Below are 27,791 nucleotides of genomic sequence, written 5' to 3'. Positions count from 1 at the left end.
AAAAAAAAAATAAAGTGACAATGGCAATAACAAACAATGTGGAATTTGGAAACTGTAAAGCTACATTAAAGTAGGCAGTGCCTACACTAACAATTACAGAAAAACTGAATTCATATAATTTTTTACAGCTGCAGAACTATAGTACATTAGCTTTAAGTTAGTTTTCTTTTCAAGAGATGAATTACCTGCCCTGCAACGTGCTTTTATTTGACATAATGTACACTTTAGCAACATGATTTTGACTTACTAAGCCAAATATATGTAGTCAAGCAAGTTCATCTTGGATTTAGAAAAATTATATGCATATCAAATTAAAAAAGGTCTGATGCATCTCAGAGTGAATTTGCATAATTATGTAACACCCATTCCATTGTCTAACCCGCTGAATCCGAATAGGGTCACGGGGGTCTGCTGGAGCCAATCCCAGCCAACACAGGGCACAAGGCAGGAACCAATCCTGGGCAGGATGCCAACCCACCGCAGTATGTAACACCTTAAATTTTTTAAACTTCACATAAAAATCCCATACCATCTCAACTCTCTAACAAAAAAAAACAAACAAAAAAAATAAAACAAGACAGACTTCATATCGTTTGATTTCAAATTCCATATATAAAATAATAAATTTCAACTATAGAAAACATTCATACGTTTCCTTTAACAATTTGGAACAAGTTGGCTGTTAAGTTAATCAAAGAAATAGTCAATGGATTGTTTACAAAATAACTGTTATTGGCTGCCCTAGTATTGGTAACAGGTCGTACGGCAGCAACCTACATTTTAGTTGTACTAGCAAAAGAAACACTGTTGACCATCAACAACAGAATCCACCCTGGGGCGGTATACAACAACAGAATCTAGGCCATTACCAATCAATTGTGATTGACAGAAAAAACTTTCAGCAAATAATCAACTACACTATAAAAACATGGCCAAAGAATTGTGGAAACCTGTTCATCACACCTGTATTACCTTGATGGACATTCCATTCTAAAATCCTGGGCATTATCACGGAGTACACCCAACCACCCCCCTGTTGCTATAATAGCCTTCACTCTACTAAGAAGACTTTCCACAAGATTTTGAAATCTCTTGAGTATTTGTGCCCATTCTACCAAAAGAGCATTTGTGAGACTGGCTCACAATCGGCATTCACATTTGTCCCTAAGGTGTTCAGTAGGGTTGAGTTCAGGGCTCTGTGCATGCCACTCAAGTCCCTCCACACCAAATTCATCCAGCCTTGTCATTATGGACCTGACTTTGTGCACAGGGGCACAGTCAGCTTAAACAGAAAATGGCCTTTCCCAAACTCCTGCCACAAACTTCCAAGTGCACAATTCTCTAAAATATCTTGTATGTTGTAGCAATAACAGTAATGTTCAATACAATTAATGAGTTTAGCTCAAACCCTGAAAAACAGGCTTAGACCATTATCCCTCCTCCTACAAACTTTCCTTACAGTCTGCATAGTGCCTACTGTGATGTCCTCCTAGACCCTCCCCTTCAACGGGCTTTACATTCATCAATACGACTACCAAACAATGACGAATTATTCATCACTCCTGAGAACTTGTTTCCACTGTACCAGTCTAATGATGGCCTGTCTTGCACCACTCCTGCTGGTGCATTACATTAAATATAATCATCTTGGACTTGTGTGCAGCTGATCAGCCAAGAAACCCATTTCATGAAACTTCAGCCACACAGTTATTGTGCTGATGTTACATCCAGAGGAAGTTTGGACCTCTGTTGTGTGTAATGGAACAGACAACAGGCAATTTTTATGTGCTATGCGCGCTTCAGCACGACGGTCCCACTCTGTGGTTTTACCTCATCTACCACTGAATGTTTGAGCTGTTTCTGCTTCATAATAATACGACTTACAGTTGACCAGGCAGATCTTGCAGATAGGAAATTTCACATACGGACCTATGGCAAAGGTAGTATCCTATGACAGGCTCATTCTACTGCCAATGTTTGTCAATGGAAATTGCATGGCTATGTGCGTAATTTTATGAACCTGTTAACAAAAGATGCAGCTGAAACACATGAACTCATTCACTTGGACAAAGGGAGTTCCGCTATACGCGTCAGCTTGATGGAGAACTATGAATATCATTGTCACAAGTTCAAATCCTGGATGATATGGCTTTGCTGATCCTCTGAGCTGTGCTATCTATAATTAAGTGTTGCTTACCTGACATGTTATATTTTTATAAATATGTTTAACATGTTGGAAGCTTTATGCTAAAGTATAATGGTAGAAGCCTGTGTGTTATAATGTCAAAAATGTTTAAAGTTATTGTAATAGAGGTTGGGTGAACTATAAATGTTTTTGAAAAATGACCTTGCTGTTCCTTATTTTTGTAGTACCATGATTAATTTGCAGCTGGTTTAATATAATTCTGGTGGTTTGAGTAAGTTTTCTAATTTTCAGCTTTTCAGTCTGCTTAATGAGCATGGACAGAAAATGTAACTCCGCTTCCTCAGTTAAGATGTTAAACTATCAGTTTATACTACAGGTGTTTGTTTAGGGAATTTACTGTTTTTGTGAACAGTGATACTGAAAACCTCCAGTAAGCACATACCTTTTTTAGAAACTGTGCCATCTTCAAGAGGTTCCAGCTTCCGGCCTAGTCTCTCCATGAGACTACGTTTTGGGACTATCTCGGTTTCAGCTGGAAAAACTAAATAAGAAAAGTAAAGTAAATATCAAATCTAAACTCTGATCTCACTGGCCAATCGTATTATCTGACTCAACCAAGTTCCACCATCTAATAAAATCCTTCAGTTGTTTTAAGATATTTTAGACTTGAAAAAGCTTAATTTCATTTTATAATATATGTACAGTTAAATAAGACTTATTGTGTCCACATTTACCTTTTTTGATTACCACACCATCCCCATCAATTTCAGCTTTTCTCTTGCTTAACCGTTGTGCAATGGTGCATTTCACTGGCAGAATTCCTTCTATTGAATGAAAAAAAAAAAAAAAGAAACACTGTCAGAAGGAAGTGCCATTTAAAACTATTACAGATAGATTGTGTGTGTGTGTGTGTATATATATATATATATATATATATATATATATATATATATATATACACACACACACACACACACACACACGTAATGTTTCTGAGGTTAATAACGGATAACCCTCGCCCACCCAACTGCATGCCAACATGGTGCGCCGCACAAATGCACATTTCTCATGTTGTGCCACGTAATTGAGTACGTCACTGCCTTGCTACAAGCTAATGTTTGAAATCTAAAGCCTACCAAAGATAGATAAGATAATACACCTCCCTATCATCTTGACAAAACTCAAATCTTATGTCTTTCTGGTCCACCCTCTTTCTTTTGTGCCCAGCTCATGTTCCACTCTGCTCTGGATAGCATTCCCGCCTTTCCCACTTAAAAGGCACGTGAATTGGGCTTATAGCACAGCTGGAATTAAATTTGGGGGTGGGGAATCATGCAGATGCAAGTTAATCTGTTTGTGACCATTTTTTTTTTCTTTTTACAATACAATCAGAGTTGATCTATTGATATTGTTTTCAAAAAACAACAAAATGATAGATGAACAGATAATGCTTGACCAGAGGTTTGACCTTCCCGCCTAAACGATGTCCTCTTTTTGAGACTTGAAATACCAGTCTGGCTGATATTTGTCAAATACCAAAAATTGTCCAGCAATTTTGTCTTAGTCATTTTTACTTGGTAAACCAACAGCTGACCTTCAGATTTTGCCTGATGCATGTGCAGCCTGTTCATATGTTGTGGCTAGTGTTGCTCATGTGCAGCGCAATTCAAAACAAACAGCAATTTGACTCAACACTTAATAGTTCTTCTGTAATTATTGGCACATACAAATATTATAAATCTACATGTTGATAATTCTAGAAGTATTTAACATTTAGCAAAAAAGCATTCGTTTTGCAGATTTTGAGCAACCAAATGAATAAAGGACATTTGGATAATGCTAACAGAGTAATTCTAGATTTCTCCCACCCCATGGACATTTTTCATATTGTTTGGCATTGTATAGCACTGGCAACCACTAATTTCTGTTATGCTCTACATGAAAATATCCAATTAAAAACTTTTCTCAGCCACCACTACAAAGTACATGGCACAGGTAACATATAATAATAATTTTTAGGTGGAGTATTCCTTAAAATCTTAAATTTTAATAAATAACTCTGACCTTCCTTGGTAAATGAAGAACTCAGGCACACAGTCCTCAAATTCTCTTTCTCCACGGCTGCCTGATGTTTCTCATGACCAGAATTCAAAGAATCCAATCCATCACCTGCAAATTTAGGATAAATAAGCAATAGATACAGTACAGTTTCTTCCCCTTGCAATTATCCCAAATAAGGCTATGAGCATTACGGTTTCAGTAAAAGAAAGGAAATATTGAAAGGATAAAATATTCCAGTTAAAGAAATTAAGTATAAAGAAATAACTGCCAACATAATTATAACTAGTAAAACATAGTTCAAGTAAAATTCCTAAAATGTTTCAAAATGCACACTCCAATCAAGCAAAATACAAAACACAATTAAGGGTAGAACAGAAAGTACCAGTTTTCTTTTGACTCTGTGTCACTGCCTTTTTGAGTCGTAATTCTTCAAGTGTTTTAATACCAAAATTGAAGGTGCTATCTGCAAAAACAAAATAAGAAATTTATTAGATAACCTAACACAACCATGTCTACGAACAACTTTTACTGTTACACCTCTTAATTCAAGGACAAAGACCATATACTCAAACATACCAGCAGTATGATCGCTACAGAACATTGTTTGTGGTGTGCTGTATGTACTGCACCATTCTGGCAAACAAAAGACAAAATGGAAAACATACATTTTACTTCTTTAGGGAACACTGTAAATTAGGAGAGTGTGGTATTTCCCACTTTGCTTTGATATGGGAAGTCCTCTGCTAAAAACTGCAAGCCACTTCTTTCACTGATACACTTCAGCATAAATTAAGTAATCTGGAAGGATGTTTCTGGGTCTCATCCAACAACACATATCACACACAAGTAAATGATATCCAAAAGATGTCTCAGTGTGGCATAGTTTTCCACACATGGATACTGAACACAAAAGCAACAACTCTACTACTGTTAGCACTAACAGACAAAATTTGTAAAAATTAACAACCAAAACGGTTATCCTTGGGTGCACCCAAAAAACTAACAGCAAAATGCCTACTCCTTAACCTGCTACTCAATAATCCATTAAAACCACTAGATTTGTACTCTGCCTGGCATTAACTTCAGATCCATAGCAGGATTCTTACTGCTGAGGGTGTAGCAAAAAGAAATGTTGGAGCAACCCCACTACTCAAGAGCATAATTTAGTAAGGAACATAACTGCAAAAGGCTGTCCAAAATGGAGCTGGATGTTATTGCCGTGAACCTAGACATGATTAAGGACAGCAAGGTGTGCAAGTAATAGAAACCATACCTAAAGCAACACATTAGTCTTGCTGAAAAATGGAGTCAATTTATTCTCAAACGCCCAACACACTTAATTTTCATACTAACAAAAGTGGACCACTGTGTATTGTAAATCCCTTAAGACTATAAAAAAGTACGGCCTACTACCACTAAATGTGAAAACCCAAGAGGTTACTGGTGTTACCTTACTGAAAGTAAAACTGACCTAACCTTCCATTAATTCAAAGCAGTGTCAGTCAAGGAGCTATGTGGAGAGATTAGCAAATATTGATATGCTGGGGAAGAAAAGCAATGGCACAATCAAAGCCCAGACATAGACTTTTATAATGATAAACATAACAGAACTGGAAGGCCAGAACTTTTGCAAGAGTATTTAAAATACAGTCCTGATTGAATGTTTCCTGGAGCTCTTCCTTAAGACTAAAATTTAAAGAAAAAGAACTTGCAACTTTTGAGCCCTTCTCTACAGAAAAAGATCACACCAAGAAAACACAAATGTTTAAAGCTTTTCGTTATTCACCGACGTCTGTAAATACCTGCATACAGTGGTGTCAAAAACTATTTGCCCCTTCCCGATTTCTTATTCTTTTGCATGTTTGTCACACAAAATGTTTCTGATCATCAAACACATTTAACCATTAGTCAAATATAACACAAGTAAACACAAAATGCAGTTTTTAAATGATGGTTTTATTTAGGGAGAAAAAAAAATCCAAACCTACATGGCCCTGTGTGAAAAAGTAATTGTCCCCTGAACCTAATAACTGGTTGGGCCACCCTTAGCAGCAATAACTGCAATCAAGCATTTGCGATAACTTGCAATGAGTCTTTTACAGCGCTCTGGAGGAATTTTGGCCCACTCATCTTTGCAGAATTGTTGTAATTCAGCTTTATTTGAGGGGTTTCTAGCATGAACCGCCTTTTTAAGGTCATGCCATAGCATCTCAGTTGGATTCAGGTCAGGACTTTGACTAGGCCACTCCAAACTCTTCATTTTGTTTTTCTTCAGCCATTCAGAGGTGGATTTGCTGGTGTGTTTTGGGTCATTGTCCTGTTGCAGCACCCAAGATCGCTTCAGCTTGAGTTGACGAACAGATGGCCGGACATTCTCCTTCAGGATTTTTTGGTAGACAGTAGAATTCATGGTTCCATCTATCACAGCAAGCCTTCCAGGTCCTGAAGCAGCAAAACAACCCTAGACCATCATACTACCACCACCATATTTTACTGTTGGTACTGTATGTTCTTTTTCTGAAATGCTGTGTTCCTTTTATGACAGATGTAACAGGACATTTGCCTTCCAAAAAGTTCAACTTTTGTCTCATCAGTCCACAAGGTATTTTCTCAAAAGTCTTGGCAATCATTGAGATGTTTCTTAGCAAAATTGAGACGAGCCCTAATGCTCTTTTTGCTTAACAGTGGTTTGCATCTTGGAAATCTGCCATGCAGGCCGTTTTTGCCCAGTCTCTTTCTTATGGTGGAGTCGTGAACACTGACCTTAATTGAGGCAAGTGAGGCCTGCAGTTCTTTAGACGTTGTCCTGGGGTCTTTTGTGACCTCTCGGATTAGTTGTCTCTGCGCTCTTGGGGTAATTTTGGTCGGCCGGCCACTCCTGGGAAGGTTCACCACTGTTCCATGTTTTTGCCATTTGTGGACAATGGCTCTCACTGTGGTTCGCTGGAGTCCCAATGCTTTAGAAATGGCTTTATAACCTTTACCAGACTGATAGATCTCAATTATTTCTGTTCTCATTTGTTCCTGAATTTCTTTGGATCTTGGCATGATGTCTAGCTTTTGAGGTGCTTTTAGTCTACTTCTCTGTGTCAGGCAGCTCCTATTTAAGTGATTTCTTGATTGAAACAGGTGTGGCAGTAATCAGGCCTGGGGGTGGCTACGGAAATTGAACTCAGGTGTGATACACCACAGTTAGGTTATTTTTAACAGGGGGCAATTACTTTTCACACAGGGCCATGTAGGTTTGGATTTTTTTTCTCCCTAAATAATAAAAACCATCAGTTAAACACTGCATTTTGTGTTTACTTGTGTTATATTTGACTAATGGTTAAATGTGTTTGATGATCAGAAACATTTCGTGACACAAACATGCAAAAGAATAAGAAATCAGGAAGGGGGCAAATAGTTTTTCACACCACTGTATATCCATCTACTATTATCTTAATGTTCTGAATAAGCCATTTTGTATTATTGCCGCAAGCATATTAGCCTGTTTCCCAGCAACTAGCGATGTTCAGATCACAAAACGAAAAGTGAAAAACATATGTAGACTTTCATAAGTTGCCATAAATCATAGTAATCAAAATCCTGGTACATTGTCCTAAATGCTCTTAGATACAGGGAATAAGAAACTTACATTAGCAAAGAGAACGCCACAAAACACACTTTACCTTGTTTTGAATTTCCAATTGACCTTGCTGAAATAAACTGCAACGAATTTGGTGGGTCATCTGATCTTTCCAATCCAGTTTCTCCCTCCTCAGACAACTGATCTGAAAACATACAAAAAAACAGTGTTTTTTCATGGGGAAAATATATATTTTAATCGGTTTCATTGGTGGCCTAAATGTTAAGAATAATTTTCAACAAATTTTAGTATTTACTTAATTCCTTGTTTAATTATATACTTACAACCTGTTCTAAACTCTGTGTAAACATGAGATGACCCGATACCGACTACACTAATTACGTTTCTAAGAAATAATGATGTGAATTGTAAAAAAAAACAAAAAAAAAAAAAAACAAAACAAATTCATAAAATAGTATTCATTTAGGGTACCTGACCTGCAGAGGAGAAGACAATATAACATCCTGCATAACTAAATCTGATGCAAGTATGCTTAACTCAGACATATTTAGCAAAATAGTAAAAGGGTAGAATGGAGTCCTATAACACCTAAGATCTAATTTTAATTACTACTAGGGGGCTTCGCTCGCCAACCCCAATGTTTGGTTTTTATGGATACAACTTTTAAGATTATTTTTTCTTTGAATTGTTGCTATTTCATTAGTTTCACTTTTATTTCAGAACTTCTGTAAAAACAATATTTGGAATCTTTGGAGTCCCAATATGCTGAATCTTTTAAAGGAGGTCAGTGAGACGTGTTTAATGACTCTGTACCATAATTCAGGATGAGTTTATCTGTTTGGAATTTTAGCACAGACAAAACGATCTGCATTATTAGCAGTTGATAATTTTTTTTGCAAAGTAACCTATAAATGCATGTGAGGTAAACTACATTTTTGAAATTCTCTGACTTAAAACTTCAAAGCCTTACAATATTTATATACTTCTGACATATTACCTATGTCCATATATTCGATCTCTATTCGCCTTTTCGTTATTTCTCCAAGTAATAAATTTCTCTTTTTATGCGCTAATGCAATGTTTACTTCCTTTGTTTTGACACTGTCGTTTTTTTCTGCTTTCATATTCTGTATCTTGCCCTGCATGTGTTTCACACCTTTTTTTTTTTTTTTTTTTGAGTCTTTTGAATTCCAGTTTTCATTATCTCTAACCTGCTCTGCATGTGTTTGGCCCCCTTGTTTTTTAACCTCTTTATGACGTTTTACTTTGTTTTCTACTGTCTTATTTCTGACCTCGCTTTGTCCTGCCTTTTTTTTTTGCCCCCCAATGACACCTGGTCCATGGTGATTACTTTCCCTTTTTTGGGTAATAATTTCCATTTGTTTGCGCTACTGTGATCTTTACTTTTTCTATACCTTCTAATTTTCCTGCTTTCATATTCTTTAACTTTCTCCACATGTGAATTGCGCCGTTTTTTTTTTAGCCTTTCGTATTCCACTGCTTTCATAATCTCTACCCTGCTCTGCAAGTGTATAGCGCCAACGTTTGTGAACGTCTTTATGAAGCTCTACTTTGTCTTTTACTGTCTTTTAATTCTGAGCCCAATTTGAACATGTTTTTCTTCAAATTACACTTGTTCCGGGCTGATAATTACTTTCCTTATTTTCTGAATTTTCACCTAGATTATTCGTTCTTTTTTGCTCTTTTTTCTCTCTAATGCTTCTGAGTCTCTTTTCTCCACACTGCTTTCTTTTTCGCTTAGTCGTCGACATTTCATTTATAACGTATTGTCCTTATATGCTTTATATGCGCTGAAACCCTGGATCTGTGTGTGTTCAAATCCTTCACACGACTCAATGTTTTGCTGCCCGTGGTCATATTTGATTTTTGTTGTAAGTAGGGCGTGTCTTGCAAGAATCTCATGTTCTGCGTCATCGCGAGACGGTCCTGGGTCAATCTCTTGGCACAAAGTCTCATGTTTAAGGTCCCCACGAGATGCTCCATGGACATTCTCTTTTGTCTCGCGGGTCTTTTAAGTGTCTTCCGTGATCTTAACGTGAAGATCACGTCTCCCGTCTCTCTCTGCCAGGATTTTTTTTTCTTCTAACCGAGAGACTAGGTTAAATAATACCCCATAAACAAAGAAGAAAAAAAAAAGTAATTTGTCAAAGAAATTGATAAAAATATTTGTATTCTGCTCACGAGTGGCTAGTAATTAAATTGTAAAATCACAATGATTAAACCACCTGTTGTCTCACCCAATGGTCTGCATTATTAATTACAAAACATTAGAAAATCGTGGAAACAGTGTGCAATCACGGGTATCAAGTAGTGCAACAAGACATTTTGGCAATACCACACATTTGTAATACAAATAAAACTATCATTAGTTTGACAGTGCCACAGATTTTTTTTTCACAACATAAAACACCAAAAACAGGGTAGCTGGAAAAATTGTTGTTCGCAAAATGCTAGGAATTTATCAGTAATCAAGTTTTTGCAACAGTCAATGCAGATGGTATAAGTAAAGACAGCATAAACCAATCCACTTTGTTATCGAAATTAATTTTATGGAGGCCTGCACAAATCTGAAGGCTATTCAGACAGCCCTGGGCCCATTCCCTACTAATGTAGTGCACAGCGGGGGAAGAAAAAAAAAATCTATCATGTTCTGATTGACTTACTGCCATTCCAAAATTGGCCAATTTTCACTTCAAACAGTTGTCAATAAATTGGACAATTTCAAAAAAAATTGTTTTTCAACATCTGGTTTTCTAAATTTCATAGTAATTAAGCTGTAGTGCTCCTATATGGGGCATCAGCTGAGTGCTGGGCAGGGTTGTAGGGTCCAGCGGCTGTGGGGCATCTGTTGGTAAACAGAGATTCACTAAACTTGACTTTGCCGATGCTGTGATGTTCAGAGTCAATGAAGGATCTGATCGGGGCTCTCGAGAGACTGCATGAGGGATCAGAGTATCTGGGCTTGCGAGTGTCCTGGATAAAAACCAACATCCAGGCCTTTAATGACCTCTTAGGCAAAGCCATCAGCAGTGTATCTGTTTGCGGAGAGTGTGACCCAAGAATAAGACTGGTCTCCTTTCGGTACTTTATCTCTTTGGAGAATCTTTGGGTACCACTGGTTTCACTTTGAGTTAAATGAGTGGTTGCTGATGGAGTCCCAAATGAGGCATATTACCTGCATTGAGAGGGACCATCAGTTACGGCTCTACAGCCATGTGGCGCGAATCCCCAAGGGTGACCTGGCACTCAGGATCCCCATTGTTGAGGACACAAGCAGCTGGACCAAGCCAAGGGGACACCCACGTAACAACTGGCTGCGGGAGTTAGATGGTCATTTCTGGAGGGTGGGACCGGACTGCATGTCTGCTTGGGGGCTTGTCAACCAGGCTCCCGAGCTGCTTCGTTGTGTGGTGAGTGCGGCAACAATATTGTTAAGAGTGCATGCTCCCCAAGCCTGACCTGACCTGGTGTCATATGAGCAGCTACATAGACTTCAAGAGATCTAAAACACTGGGAATACTGTCCTTTACATTAAGGACAGTGGAATAATAAAGTTGTTAAAAAGGAACCCGAGGAGCCATTCTGTGCATGGAGAGTAATGGAAGAAGTTATCCAGCTAAACTTGCTGTGAAAGTGGGCCTTGCTGGCAAAGCAATTAAAAGAGAAGCTACACTGAGGAGAGACAGCTTGGTCCGCATTGCCGGCAGTAAGTCGAGCCCGTTTCCAATGAGAGTTGGACTCCGCCAGGGCTGCCCTTTGTCACCGATTCTGTTCATAACTTTTATGGACAGAATTTCTAGGCGCAGCCAGGGTGTTAAAGGGGTCCGGTTTGGTGGACTCAGGATTGGGTCACTGCTTTTTGCAGATGATGTTGTCCTGTTTGCTTCATCAGGCCGTGATCTTCAGCTCTCTCTGGAACGGTTCGCAGCTAAGTGTGAAGCGGCTGGAATGAGAATCAGCACCTCTAAGTCCGAGACCATGGTCCTCAGCTGGAAAAGGGTGAAATGCCCTCTCAGGGTTGGGGGAGAGATCCTGCCCCAAGTGAAGGAGTTCAAGTATCTCGGGGTCTTGTTCACGAGTGAGGGAAGAATGGACCGTGAGATCGACAGGCAGATTGGTGCGACATCTGCAGTGATGCGGGCTCTGCATCGGTCTTTCATGGTGAAAAAAGAGCTGAGCCGTAAGGCAAAGCTCTCAATTTACCAGTCGATCTACGTTCCTACCCTCACCTATGGTCATGAGCTATTGGTAGTGACCAAAAGAACAAGATCACTAATACAAGTGGCTGAAATGAGTTTCCTCCGCAGGGTGTCTGGGCTTTCCCTTAAAGGTAGGGTGAGAAGCTCAGTCATCCGGGAGGGGCTCAGAGTAGAGCCGCTACTCCTCCGCATCGAGAGGAGTCAGATGAGGTGGCTCGGGCATCTGATCAGGATGCTTCCTGGACGCCTCCCTGGTGAGGTGTTCCGGGCACGTCCAACCGGGAGGAGGCTCCGGGGAAGACCCAGGACACTCTGGAGGGACTATGTCTCCCGGCTGGCCTGGGAACACCTTGGGATTCTCCCGGAAGAGCTGGAAGAAGTGGCCGGGGAGAGGGAAGTCTCGGCCTCTCTGCTTAAGCTGCTGCCCCCGCAACCCTACCCCGGATAAGCGGAAGAGGATGGATGCTACACTGAGGAGATCAGGCTTTTTTTTTTTTTTTAATTAAAAACGGACATTACTCAAAAGAATATGGACAGTAAACAAGCAACATTTAACTCTTTTAGGGCAAATGTCGACAGGATGGGTTGAGGGAGAATGTCGACAAAAGTCGACATCCAGGAGTAGAGGGCGACAATCAGCTGTTAATGGCGACAAAACTCACTGTTACGTCACAGGCATTCCCTCACTGCTTGGAGGAATGTTAGACTCACTGGCTCTGCATCTAATCCTTGCATATGCGCGAGTTACGGAATGTAAACAAAGGCAAGATGGCATTGACATCTCATAATGGAGTAAAGTGAATGCAGAAAAGAAAATACTCAGCAGACGATGTTTTGTGCATTATCGCCGAGTCGGTTTCGTCTTACTTTAATTCTTATTTATTTAGTCTTTTTTCTCATTCTTCATCATGTAAAGCACTTTGAGCTACATTATTTGTATGAAAATGTGCTATATAAATAAATGTTGTTGCTGATCGGACACCAGCCGATGCCGCCCAAGCCAATCAGCTGCCAGCTGAGCACATTTGCACAGCCGATGCACCTTCGGCAAGGTTCGTGTGGGAGGAATACCCACACATTGATCCGTGGCAGCCAAACTGGCTACCAGACTTCACAAGACAGCATGGCTTGCTGTTGGACACGACATATTACCAGCCGCTGGACTACTGCAGGCTGTTCTCTCCTGAGGCTCCTTTTCAGCTACTGTCAGATAAGACAAACAGGTATGCAGAGCAATTGTTTGAATCGTGGGCTATTCTTGCACTGCATTCTCATTTTTCAAAGTGGAAAACCACAACAAAAGATGAGATGAAGGGCTTTGTGGCATTACAAAGAGAGATGGGACTAGACTGGTGATACAGTAATACTTTAGGGAGCATTGGTCCAAATGTGCTTTGTCCCCTAGTGGCTTTGGACAAGTTATGCCACATGATAGGTACGTGCTGCTGCAAAGTTTTATTCACTTCTGTGATAACCACAAGCAAATCCCAAGGGGTGAGCCAGGCTATAGCCCCATGTATAAAGTTCAGCCACTGCTTGACATTGTGGAATCAACATATAAACAATTTTATCAGCCTGGCTGTGATGTGTCTGTGCATGAATCTATGATAAAATACAAGGGACACATTTTTTTCCGCCAATATATGCCAGACAAGCCCACAAAGTATGGCATAAAGGATTTTGTACTGGCAGAAGCAAACACTGGTTTCTGCCTGAAAATAATTACACATTCAAGAAAGTATTTCTTTCAAAGCGAGAACTGTCAAGTCAGGTAGTGCTTTAGCTGCTTCAGGGCTATGAATACTTGGGTCATGTTGTGTACATGAACAATTCTGGTCATGTATAAAAATTGTCTATGGAGCTACAGAGCAGGGGAATTGGAGCTTGTGGCACAGTGAGGGTGAACAGAAGACACATCCTTCACAGTTGAAGCCAGACAGGCTGACGATGAAAAGAGGTGACATACGGTTTTCATGCGGGCAGAAAACTTGGCATCAGTGGCATGGCATGATGTCAAACGGGTGACTTGTCTCTCTACAGTACACACTAACAATATATGTGAGAAAGTGCAGCAACAGACAATTGAAAAGGAAGCACCAGTGGAACACATATTGTAAGCAGTGCAATGAGGCAAATCCACTGGACTGGTGGAGGAAGCATCATGTACACTTTCCCACTCTAAGTAAGGTGGCAAAAAGTATCTCTGCATACCAGCTACTAGCTCCCCATCAGAGCGGGTTTTCAGTTTGGGCGGAAACATTGTTACATGCCTCAGGTCCTGCCTGAAACCTGAAAAGGTTAACAAGCTCGTGTTTCTTAGTAAGAACAGAGTAAATTCATGTTCATATAGTGACATGACAAGATCGCGAAGATCACCTCATGCAACAGAGTTCTATTTTCATTACAACAATCTGTTGTTTACATTGATAAATTGCACATTAAAATACAGAAGATGCAAGAAATGCACTGTTTAAAATATTATTTACAGTATATATAAAAGAGTTATTTTATTTAGAAGAGATACTGCTTATTTTCTACTTTTAATAAGAAAAACATTGAAAATAATTTATTTTGTTTCCAAAAGTGCAAGTTATTTATTTTTACTTTTTTTATAAGAAGAAAGTGGCTGTTCGTTTTAGGCAATGTGTGCTTTAATTTCAGTTGTTCAACATTGATGTTCAATAAATAATCACAGACAGTAGTGCATTTCCTTCAATTATTTTAAAACCAAGTAATGCACCCTTCATTCAAAAATCTCTCCCTTGTAATATGTGAGCATATTTACTGTACAAAACTTGTCAGTGAACTATGAGGGCAAAAAAATAAAAAAATAATAAATAAAATAATCGCTCATTAATCGTAATCAAGTTAAAATGTTCAATTAATCGAGATTTTGATTTTAGGCCAAATCGCCCAGCCCTAGGAGGACATTTACGATGGTCTGCATTAATGATAAAGTAAACTACGAAGTTAAAGTGGACATTTTGAGATTAAAGCTGAAATTTCCACTTTAATCACAAAATACACGTTTTCACCATGTCCTTTATTTCTTTCCTCAGTGGCTCAAATATAACGCTATACATTATGTTGCTGTTGTTAAGTTGCAAAAATAAAAAAAACGGCACAAACGATGGTATGTGAGACTTTTAAAATGTATCGTGTCATTACGTTCGGGAATATGCGATGCTTGAATATAAAAGCACCACGAATACATCTGTATGTCGGCATTTTGCTTCACCACATCGAAGCATTCATCCCGTAGGATCTGCATAGAGGCTTTCTGTCACATGTAGATAGTAAACAGAGACACTGACGTCACGTTCCGACTTTTAGCACAATGTGCCCCCCGATTTTTTGCTGGTACTGCAACTCACGTACGTGTTGCGTTAATTTCCCGAGTATACCAAAAATAACCAAAAATATCCGCGGCATTTAAGCAGCCATTTGCTGCCCAATCAGACCGGGCTAAAGCTATTACAAAAGCTATTGGGGGGTTTGTTGCTGCAGACATGAGGCCATATTCCGTTGTGCAAAACAAGGGGTTTAAACATATGATACATGTGCTTGAGCCACGCTATGATATTCCGTCGCGCACTCACTTCAGTGACAATATCGTCCCAAATATGTATGAGCAGGAAAAGTCAAAAGTTATGGCTGAACTGTCCCAGGCATCTTCTGTGGCCCTCACTATAGACGGGTGGACCTCCAGGGCAACAGAAAGCTATGTGACCGTGACCGCTGATTACATCACAGCAGAGTGGGAGATATGAAGCCCTGTACTGGCACTTCAGTGCCTATCAAGAGGGTGTTCACAACAGCAGGGGACATAGTTACAGCAAAGAGATCTACAGTTTCCCCAGAAAATGTAGACATCTTTATGTTTTTGAAAAAAAAATTGAAATTATAAGCTCAGGTCTGCTTTGCTTTCTTTCTTCTTTTTTGATGATGTGGACATAAGCTAATTTTTATTTCTCTCTCCATGTTCAAAATAAGAAGGAATGATGCCTTAAATTGCATTTAAAGTTGTTTTTTTAATGTGTCCACATTAAAGGAAATTGTTATCATGCCCTATATTGCACCTTAATTTGTATTTATATAATTGAGTGGAATGAGTCTTGAGTTGAATGTTTTTTAACGAGCAAAAAATACTTAACTAAATAAAAGGAGAGTTAAATTTGTCATCTTTTTTTTTTGATGATCCGAAAATTGATCCGATCCGTGACTTAAAACCGTGATCTGATCCGAACTGTGAGTTTTTTGATCCGACATCAATAAAATTTAGGGCATTCCCTAAATCAACTGTCTGAAGTATCATTAAGAATAAGGAACAAATTGGTGAGCCCAGTAATCGTAAAGGAACTCGTAACCAAGGAAGACACCAACTGCTGATGACAAAAGAATTCTAATTATGGGTAAAGAAAAAGCCCCAAACACCTGTCAAACAGAAACAGACTTCAGGTGCAGATATATCAAGAGACTACTATCCACAGAAGACTTTGTGAACAGTAATACTGTGCCCAAACTACAAGATGAAAACCACAAGTTAGCCAAAGAAATGAAGAAAAAAAAAAAAAAGAAAAACTTTAAAGAGCCTGCATAATTCTCCAAAAAGGTACTGGAGGCAGACAAGGCAAAAACTAACCTGTACCAGAGCCAACTGTAGAAACAAAAAGGAACTGTCCGAGATATAAAGCATACACCTCCTCTGCTTAAACATAGTGATAGAAGTATTATGGGCTTGTTCACCTATGACTGCCACTAGCACACTTCTCTTCATTGATGTAACCTGCTGATAGCAGTTGCACAATGAGTTCTAAGGTGTACAGAAACATCCTATCTGCTCAAGTTCCAGTAAATGCCTCCAAACTCATTTGATGGTGCTTAATCATACAAGATACTGATCCCAAACCTACTGCTAAGGCAACACAGGAGTTTTTCAAAGTTAAAAAATAGAGAATTCTTGAATGGCCAAACAACTCACCAAATTTAAATATTCTGAAGAGAAAACTTAAGGTGAAAAAGCAGGAGCTTAAGATGGCTGTATTAGAGGCTTGGAAGAGCATCACCAGAGAAGATACTCAGCACTTGGTGAGGTCCATGAATCATAGACTTCAAGCAGTCATTGTTGCATATTCCTTGCATGTATAGTAATAAATATGACTGCTTTAATACACCTACCACTGCTATTTCCCAAAAACTATGGTGTTCTGAATTGCAGGGACCATGTATAAAAATTGTCATGTGGTCATTCTACAAGGTGTGGCTAAAGGTATTTGCATATAGTCCGCAATGTGCATTTTAATCACATCTGAATGTGTTTTGTGGAGCAGAGGTATACATCAAGGAAAAACGTGTCTTTGTCCAAAAAATTACTGAGGGCACTGTAAATGATCTCTATACCATGTTTGGGATAGGGCTAGAAATCAAATGGATAATCCCCTAAAAGTAAATCTCGCTAGGTGGGATCTTGGAGATAACCACTGTCCTGTAAACTACCACCTCTAATTCACATCAAAGACTTACTTAATATGAGAACAAGCCAGAGGTGAACAGATGGAACACACAAGACAAGAGCTGCAGCAGAAGAGTGTACACCTTAAAACCGTTAACCACCCAATACCGTTATCTATTTCGTCAAATCGAGCGAGGCAAAAGTTTATAAAATTTATGACAAAAAAAATGCAGGCCACACTTCTTCCTCAACTTTTAAAAGAAATAAACTGCCACACAGTACATTTATTAAAGACAGACAATTGAGTTCTTGATCAAAACATGTGTGTTTTCTCCTGTGGAATTCTGAACTTACAATGCTGATACCTTATAAACATTACTCTGACTATAGATGGGTTTTTGCAGATTACACTGAATACACTTGCATTAGAAGTCTTTTTTGAAAGCCAGAGCATAATAAAAGACACATAACTGGATCTCCAAAGAAAGCAATCAATATACCAATATATTTTTCAGTCCTACAATACTACTTGAAAACAACAGCATAATGGTTCAAACAGGAATACTGTGAAAAGGGGTAATAATGAAAAAAGAAAATGTATACGAACCTATAAATAAATGTACGAACTTAAATTAAAAAAAAAAAAAAAAATGATTACCATCATCATCCTCATCATCATCCACAGGGTTAATGACAACTGGGGGATGAGTAGGACTAGGAACATTCTCGGAATTCTCAGCTTTCATTACCCCACGCAGCTGGGGATTTGGTGGATTTGCAGGTGCAGATGACTGAACTGCAGTTTGGGGGGGTTGCTGCTCTTCCTCTTCTACTTCTTTTTTGGGATGTGCTTTGTAAAACAAAACAAAACATGTATTTTTAATTTGGCATGTCCAGAAAACTTGTTGATACAACTCCATGAAATAATAATAAGGTAATAGGCATCCATCATTGTTTATTTCGTATTTAACAAAAATCAGACTTTGCTTTAGTGTTTTGAGGCAACAGATTTAAAAAAAAAAAAAAAACAAATGAAAATGGCATGAACAAAAATTATAGAACTATTTTGTTGTACAACCTTATCACTGCAAACAACCGATACCTATACCTCTCAATGAGAGTTCAGCACCTGTCAAGTTTCACCTTGAGCAAACTGCTCCAGCTGTGTCACATCTGAAGGGTGCCAGACTGCATGTTTCAGTTCTTTCCATGGATGATCAATAGGATTGAAATCGGTGATCTCAGAAGGCCACATCATAATTATCCAATGGTTTTGTTCTTGGCCATTCTTGGGTGTTTTTAGCAGGGTGTCTCAGGTAATTAACCTGTTGCAAGATCCATGACTTGTGATTGAGGCAGAACTTTTTGACACCGGAGAGTATGTTTCGTTCCAGAATTTCTTGATAGTGCTGAAATTTCATTGTTCCCTGTACAAGCTCAAGGCACCCCATTCCAGAACCAGCAAAGCAGCCAAAAAACAATCAAGCTTCCTTCATGCTTCACAGCTGGTATGGTGTTCTTTTCTTTGAAAACTTCATTTTTTTTTGTATGTCTACATTGAGTAGATTTTAGATGCGCCTTGCCAAAAAGCTCTAGTTTTGTCTTAAAGGATGCACCTTGTCAATATGCATTTTAGTAAATTCCAGTCTGACTGTTTTTCTTTCAACTGTGCAGTCATCCTGTTTCTTCTTCCATTAAGCCCACTGTCATTTAAAAAGCGATGGATGGTACAAACAGGCACTGATGGACCTTGACCATGGAATTCAGCTTGTTATCTCTATGGAAGATGTCTCCAGTTTTTTGTCTACCATGCTCATTATCCTTCTTGGGACCATCTTACTCTTGTGACCACATCCAGGGAGGTTGACTACAGTCCCCTTGGACCTCAAACTTCTTAATATTTGCAACTGTTGTCAAAGGCACAAGCAGCTTGGAGATGGTCTTAACGGCCATTGCCTTTAACAAACATATCTGGTGAAAGGTTTTAGAACACCTCAGTTTTTCTTTTAATCATGTGAACTGCAATGAATGACCTAAAAGGGTGAAAAGGTAAGCAGTAAACTGCAGGAGGTTAAAATTTCAAGTTTAAGGTTAGCAAAAGCTGGAAAAAGGGAATTTTCAAAATATTACAAATGGACCTTATTCAGGGAACAACTATTGGTTACAACCTACAGATATTCTGCAGCAATTAAAGTAAATTAAGCCTTGCAAGTTCCCTCAATTTGCACAGGTGTGCCAACTTCTGTTGATTAAAACCCCGTCTTAAAGCAGAGTTGGAACAGACTGTGTTACTATACCCTCCTGAAGTACAACTTGGACAGTATTACACTGGCATAGAACACATAAACAATGGGAAATTAAAAAAAAAATTACATTTTAGGTCATTCACTACATTTCAACTAATTACACTTTTTAAATTTAAACAAAAAAAAAAAAAAAAGACAAACTGGGGTGTTCTAAAACTTTTGTCAAGCAGTGTACTTGTCTATTTTCTTTCCAGTCTCCTCAGACAACTCTCTCATTTGCTTTCTCTGGTCCATGTTCGTTGTTGGACAAACAAAGATACCAAAGTGACTACTTACCTCCATTTAAATAGGCCGGATAACTGATTGCATAATTGTAGATTTGTCATACCAATTAAAGAAAGCTAGTGTGGAAATGAATGAATAATTGAATTAGAGTGATTTATCTTTTCTAGGGGTACCAACAATGTGTCCAGGGCATCTTGTAGAATAAGCATTAATTTCTCTTTTCACACTTGCGTTACTATCTTGATGACATATCAAACTCATGCAGGTTGGCATGGGACAATTATTCATTTAGTCTCTTTTCATGAGGTATAAAGCATGTTTTCAATGAGCTGTAAGAGTATGAATAAATCTGTCCACATACAAAGCACCAAAGAAAGAAGTAAAGGGCTTTTTAAAAAAAAAAAAATTCATGATTTTTTGCGATTCTGGACTACAATAAGCTGCCAAAAAATTCATATTTTACTTGTGTATAAGCTTGTAGAATATCCAAATTAGGATTTATCTAAATTTAAACTATGTATGTGGAAAGTCATACAGATGGATACAGATTGGATAGAGAAGGGTCAAGACGGCTAACATACCTTTACTTGCAGGAAGAAATTGTCCATTAATAATACGAGGCTTCTCATGGTGAAAAGCACAGTTCACCTTCTGACAACCAGCAGACTGCTTCTCCCAATAGCAGGGGATCTCACTTCGCTTTTTCTGAACACAAGAAAAATGTTTATTTTCCTAGACAGTTTCAACTTTTATAGTAAGAGGTATGCCAAAAGCATACATAAAACATACTACACAATACAATTCTTTAATTGGGCATTCACGATTAATCAGTTATATTTTTACATTAGCAAACATAGCATTTATAATGCATTATATTATCACAACATATTTTTTAGTGCTGCATGTCAAACTCACTTCTATCTCCATGTGCCGAAACTTGCAAACCTTTCTAAAGCAACGTTCTTCTTGCCACAAGGTACATATGGTCTCACTGCCCAATGCAGCAGAGCAGTGACGAAATGGACAGCTGTCACCCTAAAAAGATGAAAAATGCAATTGATCACGTTTCTTCTGGTAATCAAAAATATTACAGCAATTTGTGACTATTTTGATACTTATCTTTAATAATTTCAGATTATAGGATTATATGACCCTTTTTTACTGTGCGATATCGAAGAGATCATAAACTTATAAGACAATATACAAGCAACAGGCAAATGACCTCTCGAGCCATTTAGAAATACACTGAGTATTGCTATTGAGATGACAAAAACAGGAATAAAGGAAAGGAAAAGGATTTTGAGTTCAACTGGTACAAGGCTATCTGTAAATATGGCAATACTTAATAGTGAATTTAACTCTTTTAGGGCTGATGTCGACTTTTGTCAAAAGGAGGAGTTTACAGTGGCAATCAATTGTAAACAGTGACAAAACCAAACTATGTTTTAGTTGGACTCTTGTTGCTAGGAGGAAAGTTAGCTTCATTGGTTTGACCGAGATTTCCGGCGCTCGTGTGAGTAGTAAGGTGCAGGCAACGGCAAAAATGGTACTGACGTAATGGTGAGAGATCAAAGCGAATGGATAAAGCAAAATACTCCGTGGACAACGTTTTGCCTATTATCTCTGAACTGGATTATGAGTTGTCAGACTCCAATTTTGATACAAGAGATCACGACAAACGAGAGGTTCCAGCTTCAGCTGACTGGTCCCCAGCTAATTGTGGTGCTGACAATGTTCACCAGGTAGGTCTGCCACTTAACAATGGTAAGAGGTAGAAAACCAGATTGCAATGCACTGCTACTGTGGCCAGCCACGCGAAGACAGCCTGGCAGCAAGCCTGACGCACATTCTTGGCAAACTGGCAGCCGCAGCATGCGGCAACAGACCTTTTATGTTGGTTTCTGGGTGAAACCATTGCTTTTCAGAAACTATGTTTTTTGGAAAAAAAAAATATTCAGCCCTCAAAGAGTTAATGTGCAAATCCCTGATTAGTGTAAAGGACAATTACTGTCAAAAAAGGGATTACAACAAAAGAAATGAATATTCTCTGTCCAGAACGTATTTCTCAGAGTCTACTAAATAATAATGACTGGGCTTTTTCTAAGGTGAATGCTGCAATTTTGATGAGTGGGTGACATTTCAACCTATATGAGCATTGTACATCTTCTGCATGAACCTAAACTTAACCTAACTAACCTAAACCTTTTTTATTCTAATACAAATCTCAGAACACAGATGTTCTACATATTTTCTATTTAAACTTGCTTTTCATATTAAAAAAAAACCACACACACCAACACAGATAGGATGGTGAGCAGGGGCCAAATCACAGTACTGGCACGCCAGAAGTTGCCTAACCCACCACTGTTATGTAATATTAAATTAAGCATCTCCTCAAATTGATTTTATTGTACCATGATATTTTAAGAACAAAGAAAGCATAAATCATTCAAGAGTTTTCAAAGCCCAATACCTTAGTGCACGTAGAGTAGTAGTAAAAGTAACAATCATTTCCTTGGTTGGACATCACGACTGAGCTTTGGTACAAAATGAATTCCAGGAAATATGAAGATTGCTTGCGGACACTATTTTCTTTAAGGGCTGGCAAGTTTTCTTCTTGAATGACTTCTTAACTTCACCATTAGGCCCTCAGATACCTCCTTTTGGATAAATTTTAAGAGTTATATATATCCATAAAGTCCTACATATTTAGAAATGTATAGAGAAGATGAAATATTGCTAATGCATTAATTTTATAATGAAAAATGAAGTTTAATATATTTACTTAAGCCTCTTTTATTACTGGGTTATTGGGTAGTAACAATTATAGTGGTTATCAAGCAAAAAGGTACAAAACAGCCAGAATGAGATATTAATTCACTGTACAGTACATCAACATTTTGTGATAATGCTCTAATTTACAGAAAATATGCACAAAATGTAGACATTTTTGTACTTAGATTTTGAATATATAAATAATTGAAAACTTTGTAAAAAAAAAAAAAAAAACAATAATAATAATTTGACCATCCTTTTGCCACAATTCAGTTTGCAAGACTTACTTTCTCTCTCATAGAGCAATGTGGTGTTGAAAAAATAAAGACATAAATAAATAATTAAAATTGTCACTTCAAAAATAACCTTAATGTGGCATGAATTCAAACCATAAATGCAATGATTCAGAAAAAAAAAGACTGTGTGCCGTTAACAGCTCTCCTTGCACTTATTTAATTTAAAAGTAAGTTGACCAATGGATTATTAATTTTACTTGAATTATTTAAGAGTAGCCTTAACATTCAAAAACATTAACCACTTATGTCCCACTGTCTAATTATCTGCACTTTGAATTGTCTAAAAAATTGGAAATTATTCTGTCAAATGAGCAAAGTGCTGTTGCTGCTGATTAATGTATAAAATACAAATTGACTTTAGCCCATTCATATAAAATACTGAAGATAACCTTTTAATTTGAACCAAACATGTAACTGAAAAAAGAAGAAATTAAGCATTATTAGTACATACCTGACAAAATACATTGAGATGACAATCCCATTTCAAAGACATTATATAAAAGTTGCTTACTGAAGCAATCGGATGCAAGAAATGAATGTGGAAGTTCAATTTTAAGTAGTCTTATGACTGACGGACAGACTACATACAAGAAGACTACTAGGTTAATCTCCACTTGGTTCAACACATAGAGAATATCACGTTACACACGCAACTAGGCTACACACTGTGCGTTATACTAAAATGGTTCCAAAGTGATTCTACTGAAGAATTAATCAGGAACATTCCTTCCTGCAATTAAGTTGATCACTAACAATAAAAGCTACATGCACACCACAACAATAAATAATCAAGGGTTAAAAACAAATAAATAAATAAATACTGCTTGAATAAACAATTAACATTCTCAGTTACCTGTTTGGGTTCAGTGGGTCCACCCTTTTCAACCCACTTCCAACCAGCTCGTCCTGTGGGCCTGAAGGAACACTCACTCGATGAGTTATATTGACAGAGGCCTTCAAATACTCTTCTATTTTCCCCCACTCCGTCACACTGTGGTGCTGATATAAATCACCAACAAGCTTTCTCTTGCTCATGCATGGCCAGATCTCTAAGCAGCCAAGCAACAAAGGACTTGGAAGAAAAATATGTTCTTTGTATGTATGTTTGTGAGTATGTTGGTGTGTGTTTAAAATGGAGGGTTAAAACTTCACTTTTGTGCTTTTTGTGACAGCACAGTGAAAAAGGCAAGTTTAAAAAAAAAAAAAAAAAAAAATAAAAAAAAATCTCTAAACACAGCCTTCATTAAATGAGTTGTAGGACTGTGTAGAAGAGCGGGAAAAAGGGGGGTGAGGGCTACCAGAAACTTCCAGCAGCCAGACACAAAGAGAAATCAGTTGTCTTCCAAAATATTTTGTAAATAAACATATAATATGATGCCAATCCAATGATCTTCAAGAAGGAAAACAGTTAAGCTTCTTTTACCTAGTGGGGGAAAAAAGAAAAAAAAAAAAAAAAAGGAAAAAAAACAACACTCCCCCTTTCTCAGGATTTTCGGTTAAACACAAAGAAAGTTCCACTGTGAAAGGCAGAAACCAGCAAAATTTAGATTAAACTGGATGGAGTACATTTATAAAACTGTAATAAAACATTAAACATAATTAATATTAAACAATTCTGGACAAGAATTAGCTACCAAAAATGACCATTTTATTATATCATCCCTTTTGAGACAACTCATCTGTGCTTAAGAACAAGCTCAATGGGACAAAGTAAACTCAAACCTAAAAAGTATAGCATAGGCTAATGTACGGAATGAAGTTCTACTTTTCAAGCAAATACTACTATTTCATGCACAGATGTCACTAATTGAGACACAGGAGTGTCTCCTGGTACTATAAAGAGTCTAAAAGCAAATTAATACTGCATTTGTAGGCATCTTTGAGTCTTTGAAAATAAAAGCTGTGATTTATGATCTGTCACAAAAAAACACTTCTACATATAGAAAGCCTCTTCTAATTTGAAAGATGTAGCTTCAAAATGTTCCCAGAATTGTTTTAAAAGTAATGTACAATGATAACTTAATTACACCCAATATGTTTTTTGTAAGCATGTATACAGCTTATTTTCAGTCATACAAAATGTTTACTATTGATCAGTGTTATTAGCCTCCGAATCTTGACAATCAGGTGACAGATGCTTATACATGATGCTCTATATGAAAATGCTGTACTTGCAACCCTGAAAAGAACCAGATTGTAAACTGTAGCCATGAAAAAAAAAGGTTTTCACTGAAAATATGGTCCTCCACAGATTGTTTGTTTTGCTTTCTGAGGACCAAGTATCTGCTGGTAAAACTTTATGAAAACCTAGAATTATCAGTACAAACAGGGGAACCTGAACAATTAAAAGGTTACATTTTTTGGAAAAAGTTAATGCTTACAAGAATGAAAATTATCCTGCTTGTTTTACGCCAGAAATGTGACAATGTTTCCTACTATCCTACAGTAAAACTTGATCAATACACTAAGCATCTTTATCATGTGCTGAAGTGGGCTACCAATGAGACATCTGACAGTCAAGCCCTCTCATTTGGGACCGTTTTATTCTCTTCATAGACTTTATGTACATCCATTAGTGTATCGCTGTACACTTGTCTGTTTTTTTTGTAAAAGCACTCAACTAACAACATTGTTGCCCCTTTGCTTTTACTACCTTTCAACCAGAAAACACAAACACCACAGTACTGTGCAAACATCTTTGGCACACGTTAAAAAAAATCTGAAATGTGCAGATGATTTCAAAAATACTGAAAATGTTCTAAACATCAAAAAGGTACAATAAGGGGCACTTGTTTTGACCACTCTTCGCCTTTAAAGCTGCATCAGTTCTCTTAGCTATCCTGTCATGCAGTTTTAGAAGTAATCTGGCTTGCAGTTTGTTACAAGTGCCTTAGTGAACTTGCCACAATTCTTCTGCACACTTTGGGTGTCACCATTGCTCCGGTCTCTCTTGGGAATCCCAGACAACCTTGTTTAGGGCTCTGTGGAGGCCTTTCCAATTGTCACAGAACTCAATGCTCTTCCAACACCCTAGCCCTCACATTTTTGTGTGTCTCTTGACTTTGTTTCCACTTTGAAGAAGTTTCTTTTTTCCAGTAACTCTCTTGACTTTGCTTCCACTTTGAAAAAGTTTCTTTTTATCATTAATTTGCCCACGAAGACAACTTCTAACAAGACTCCTCTGTACCGTAGATGGGTGTACTTGGGTTCCAGTTGTTTCTGCAAGTTCAGAGCTGATAGCAGTGCTGGACTTTTTCAAATTTAAAAGAGAAGCTAGTTTTATGTATCTCTCATCCAATAAACTCAGTTTCCGTGGCCGACCACTGCGTTTTTGGTCCTCAACCTTGCCAGTGTCATTGTACTTCTTTAAAAGAGCTTGAACAGCGCATCTTGAAACACCTGTCTGCCGTGAAATTTCTGCTTGGGAGACACCTTTCTGATGCAGGTGAACTATCTTGTATCTTGTTGCCATGTTCACTTTTGCCATGGTAAGAATTGATTTGAAGGTTTTTGAACGGATTTGACTTCACATCTGTCACTAATCAGTTTATTTCAAATCAACTCTTTATATCATTGGTCATAAGTAAGGGTTGGTCATCTTTGTTTGATAATGCACTGAGCTACAGGCATAAAAAGTGATAATTTTATCGTCAGAAGTGGTAAAGTTTTTAATGCATTACTTTAACGAAAACTAAATTAACATATTTAATACTTTAGGAGACAAATGTTGGAAAATCTGAAGTTTACTATTTTCTATTGACACACTAATCCATAAGAGGAAAAAAAAAAAGACAGTATTTATTTAAAAAAAAAAAAAAACCCGGTGCCAAAGACGTTTGCACTGTAATGTATGTACAGTTAACATTAAACTACTCAACGATTTCTACTTACGCAATCAAGTAATGCATAGGCTCTTAAACAGTACTCGCTATGCAAGGTTGATACTGTAGGCGAAAACAAACTGGGTTACTAAATTAGAAATTCTAGGAACTTAATGAATACACCTGCATTGCTATATTAATTTCTAAACTTTCGATTTTCAGCCTATTTATATTTCCTTTTTAAAGAGATTTTTTTTTTCAATTTTGGAAACTGGGACGAAATTAGTCAAGAACAGGCCTCGGCTCGTTATACAAAATACGTATACACGGCAGTGATGGGAACAAACACAATTAAGAAAAAAAAAACATCAATCAACTATGAACACAAATATAAGGCACCTTAGATGCATACGTAATTATTACATTTAATGTATCGTTAACCATAACATCAAGAGACAAGGCCCGCCGCCATTTATAGCCGTAACAAGCCCCCTTCAAAATGCGTTAGAGCGGTAAACAATGAAAATAATTGTCATTCTATTCAAAGAACTCGCACTAATTACACTTATTAAATAGCAATAAAGTTACCCGAGTTATTTTTTAATTACTGTAACGCGTGTGTTCCCTCGTGAATATTTGAACAACTCAGTTCCACTCCTTTCCGCTGTCTGACTCGATGTCCTCCCAGAAACTCAATAAAGGCCTGCAAATTGTCAAACACGCATGCGCAGTGTAAAACAGGAAGTGCAATCTGATCTTCTCTTTTGATCGTGTCTGTGGTAGTGAAACGTGTTTGCAGGACACCAAACCAAGTTTTGCTTTTAAGCTAAATGTGCTTTTTTCTCGCGATGCAAAATTATTTTGTATGTAATTTAGAACCTATCAAGGAGACCGAAATGC

The 27,791-nt window shown here is 37.8% G+C and overlaps 1 protein-coding gene across 3 annotated transcripts in view; it reads right to left on the bottom strand.

Annotated features, from left to right (window-relative positions):
- zc3h11a (zinc finger CCCH-type containing 11A) overlaps positions 1-27,582 on the bottom strand; it is a 44,526-nt gene extending 16,944 nt beyond the window's left edge. Inside the window, exons 1-11 of one of the 3 annotated variants that reach the window (XM_039748479.1) lie at positions 27,480-27,579; positions 23,924-23,984; positions 22,473-22,659; positions 20,915-21,034; positions 20,581-20,704; positions 18,127-18,318; positions 7,879-7,980; positions 4,590-4,670; positions 4,211-4,315; positions 2,881-2,970; positions 2,589-2,687 (exon numbers count right to left, since the gene is read on the bottom strand). In XM_039748479.1, coding sequence (XP_039604413.1) covers positions 2,589-2,687; positions 2,881-2,970; positions 4,211-4,315; positions 4,590-4,670; positions 7,879-7,980; positions 18,127-18,318; positions 20,581-20,704; positions 20,915-21,034; positions 22,473-22,526 — 967 coding nt within the window. In that variant the 5' untranslated portion in view covers positions 22,527-22,659; positions 23,924-23,984; positions 27,480-27,579. Of the gene's footprint in view, positions 1-2,588; positions 2,688-2,880; positions 2,971-4,210; positions 4,316-4,589; positions 4,671-7,878; positions 7,981-18,126; positions 18,319-20,580; positions 20,705-20,914; positions 21,035-22,472; positions 22,660-23,923 lie in introns of all 3 variants that reach the window. The other 2 variants (XM_039748478.1, XM_039748477.1) reach the window with 2 other exon arrangements.
- Positions 27,583-27,791: the final 209 nt, after the last annotated feature.

Source organism: Polypterus senegalus, chromosome 3, assembly GCF_016835505.1.
Source record: "Polypterus senegalus isolate Bchr_013 chromosome 3, ASM1683550v1, whole genome shotgun sequence".
NCBI lineage: Eukaryota > Metazoa > Chordata > Cladistia > Polypteriformes > Polypteridae > Polypterus > Polypterus senegalus.
The sequence above is the reverse complement of the archived record's forward strand: the minus strand, read 5'-3'. Positions and strand labels throughout refer to the sequence as shown.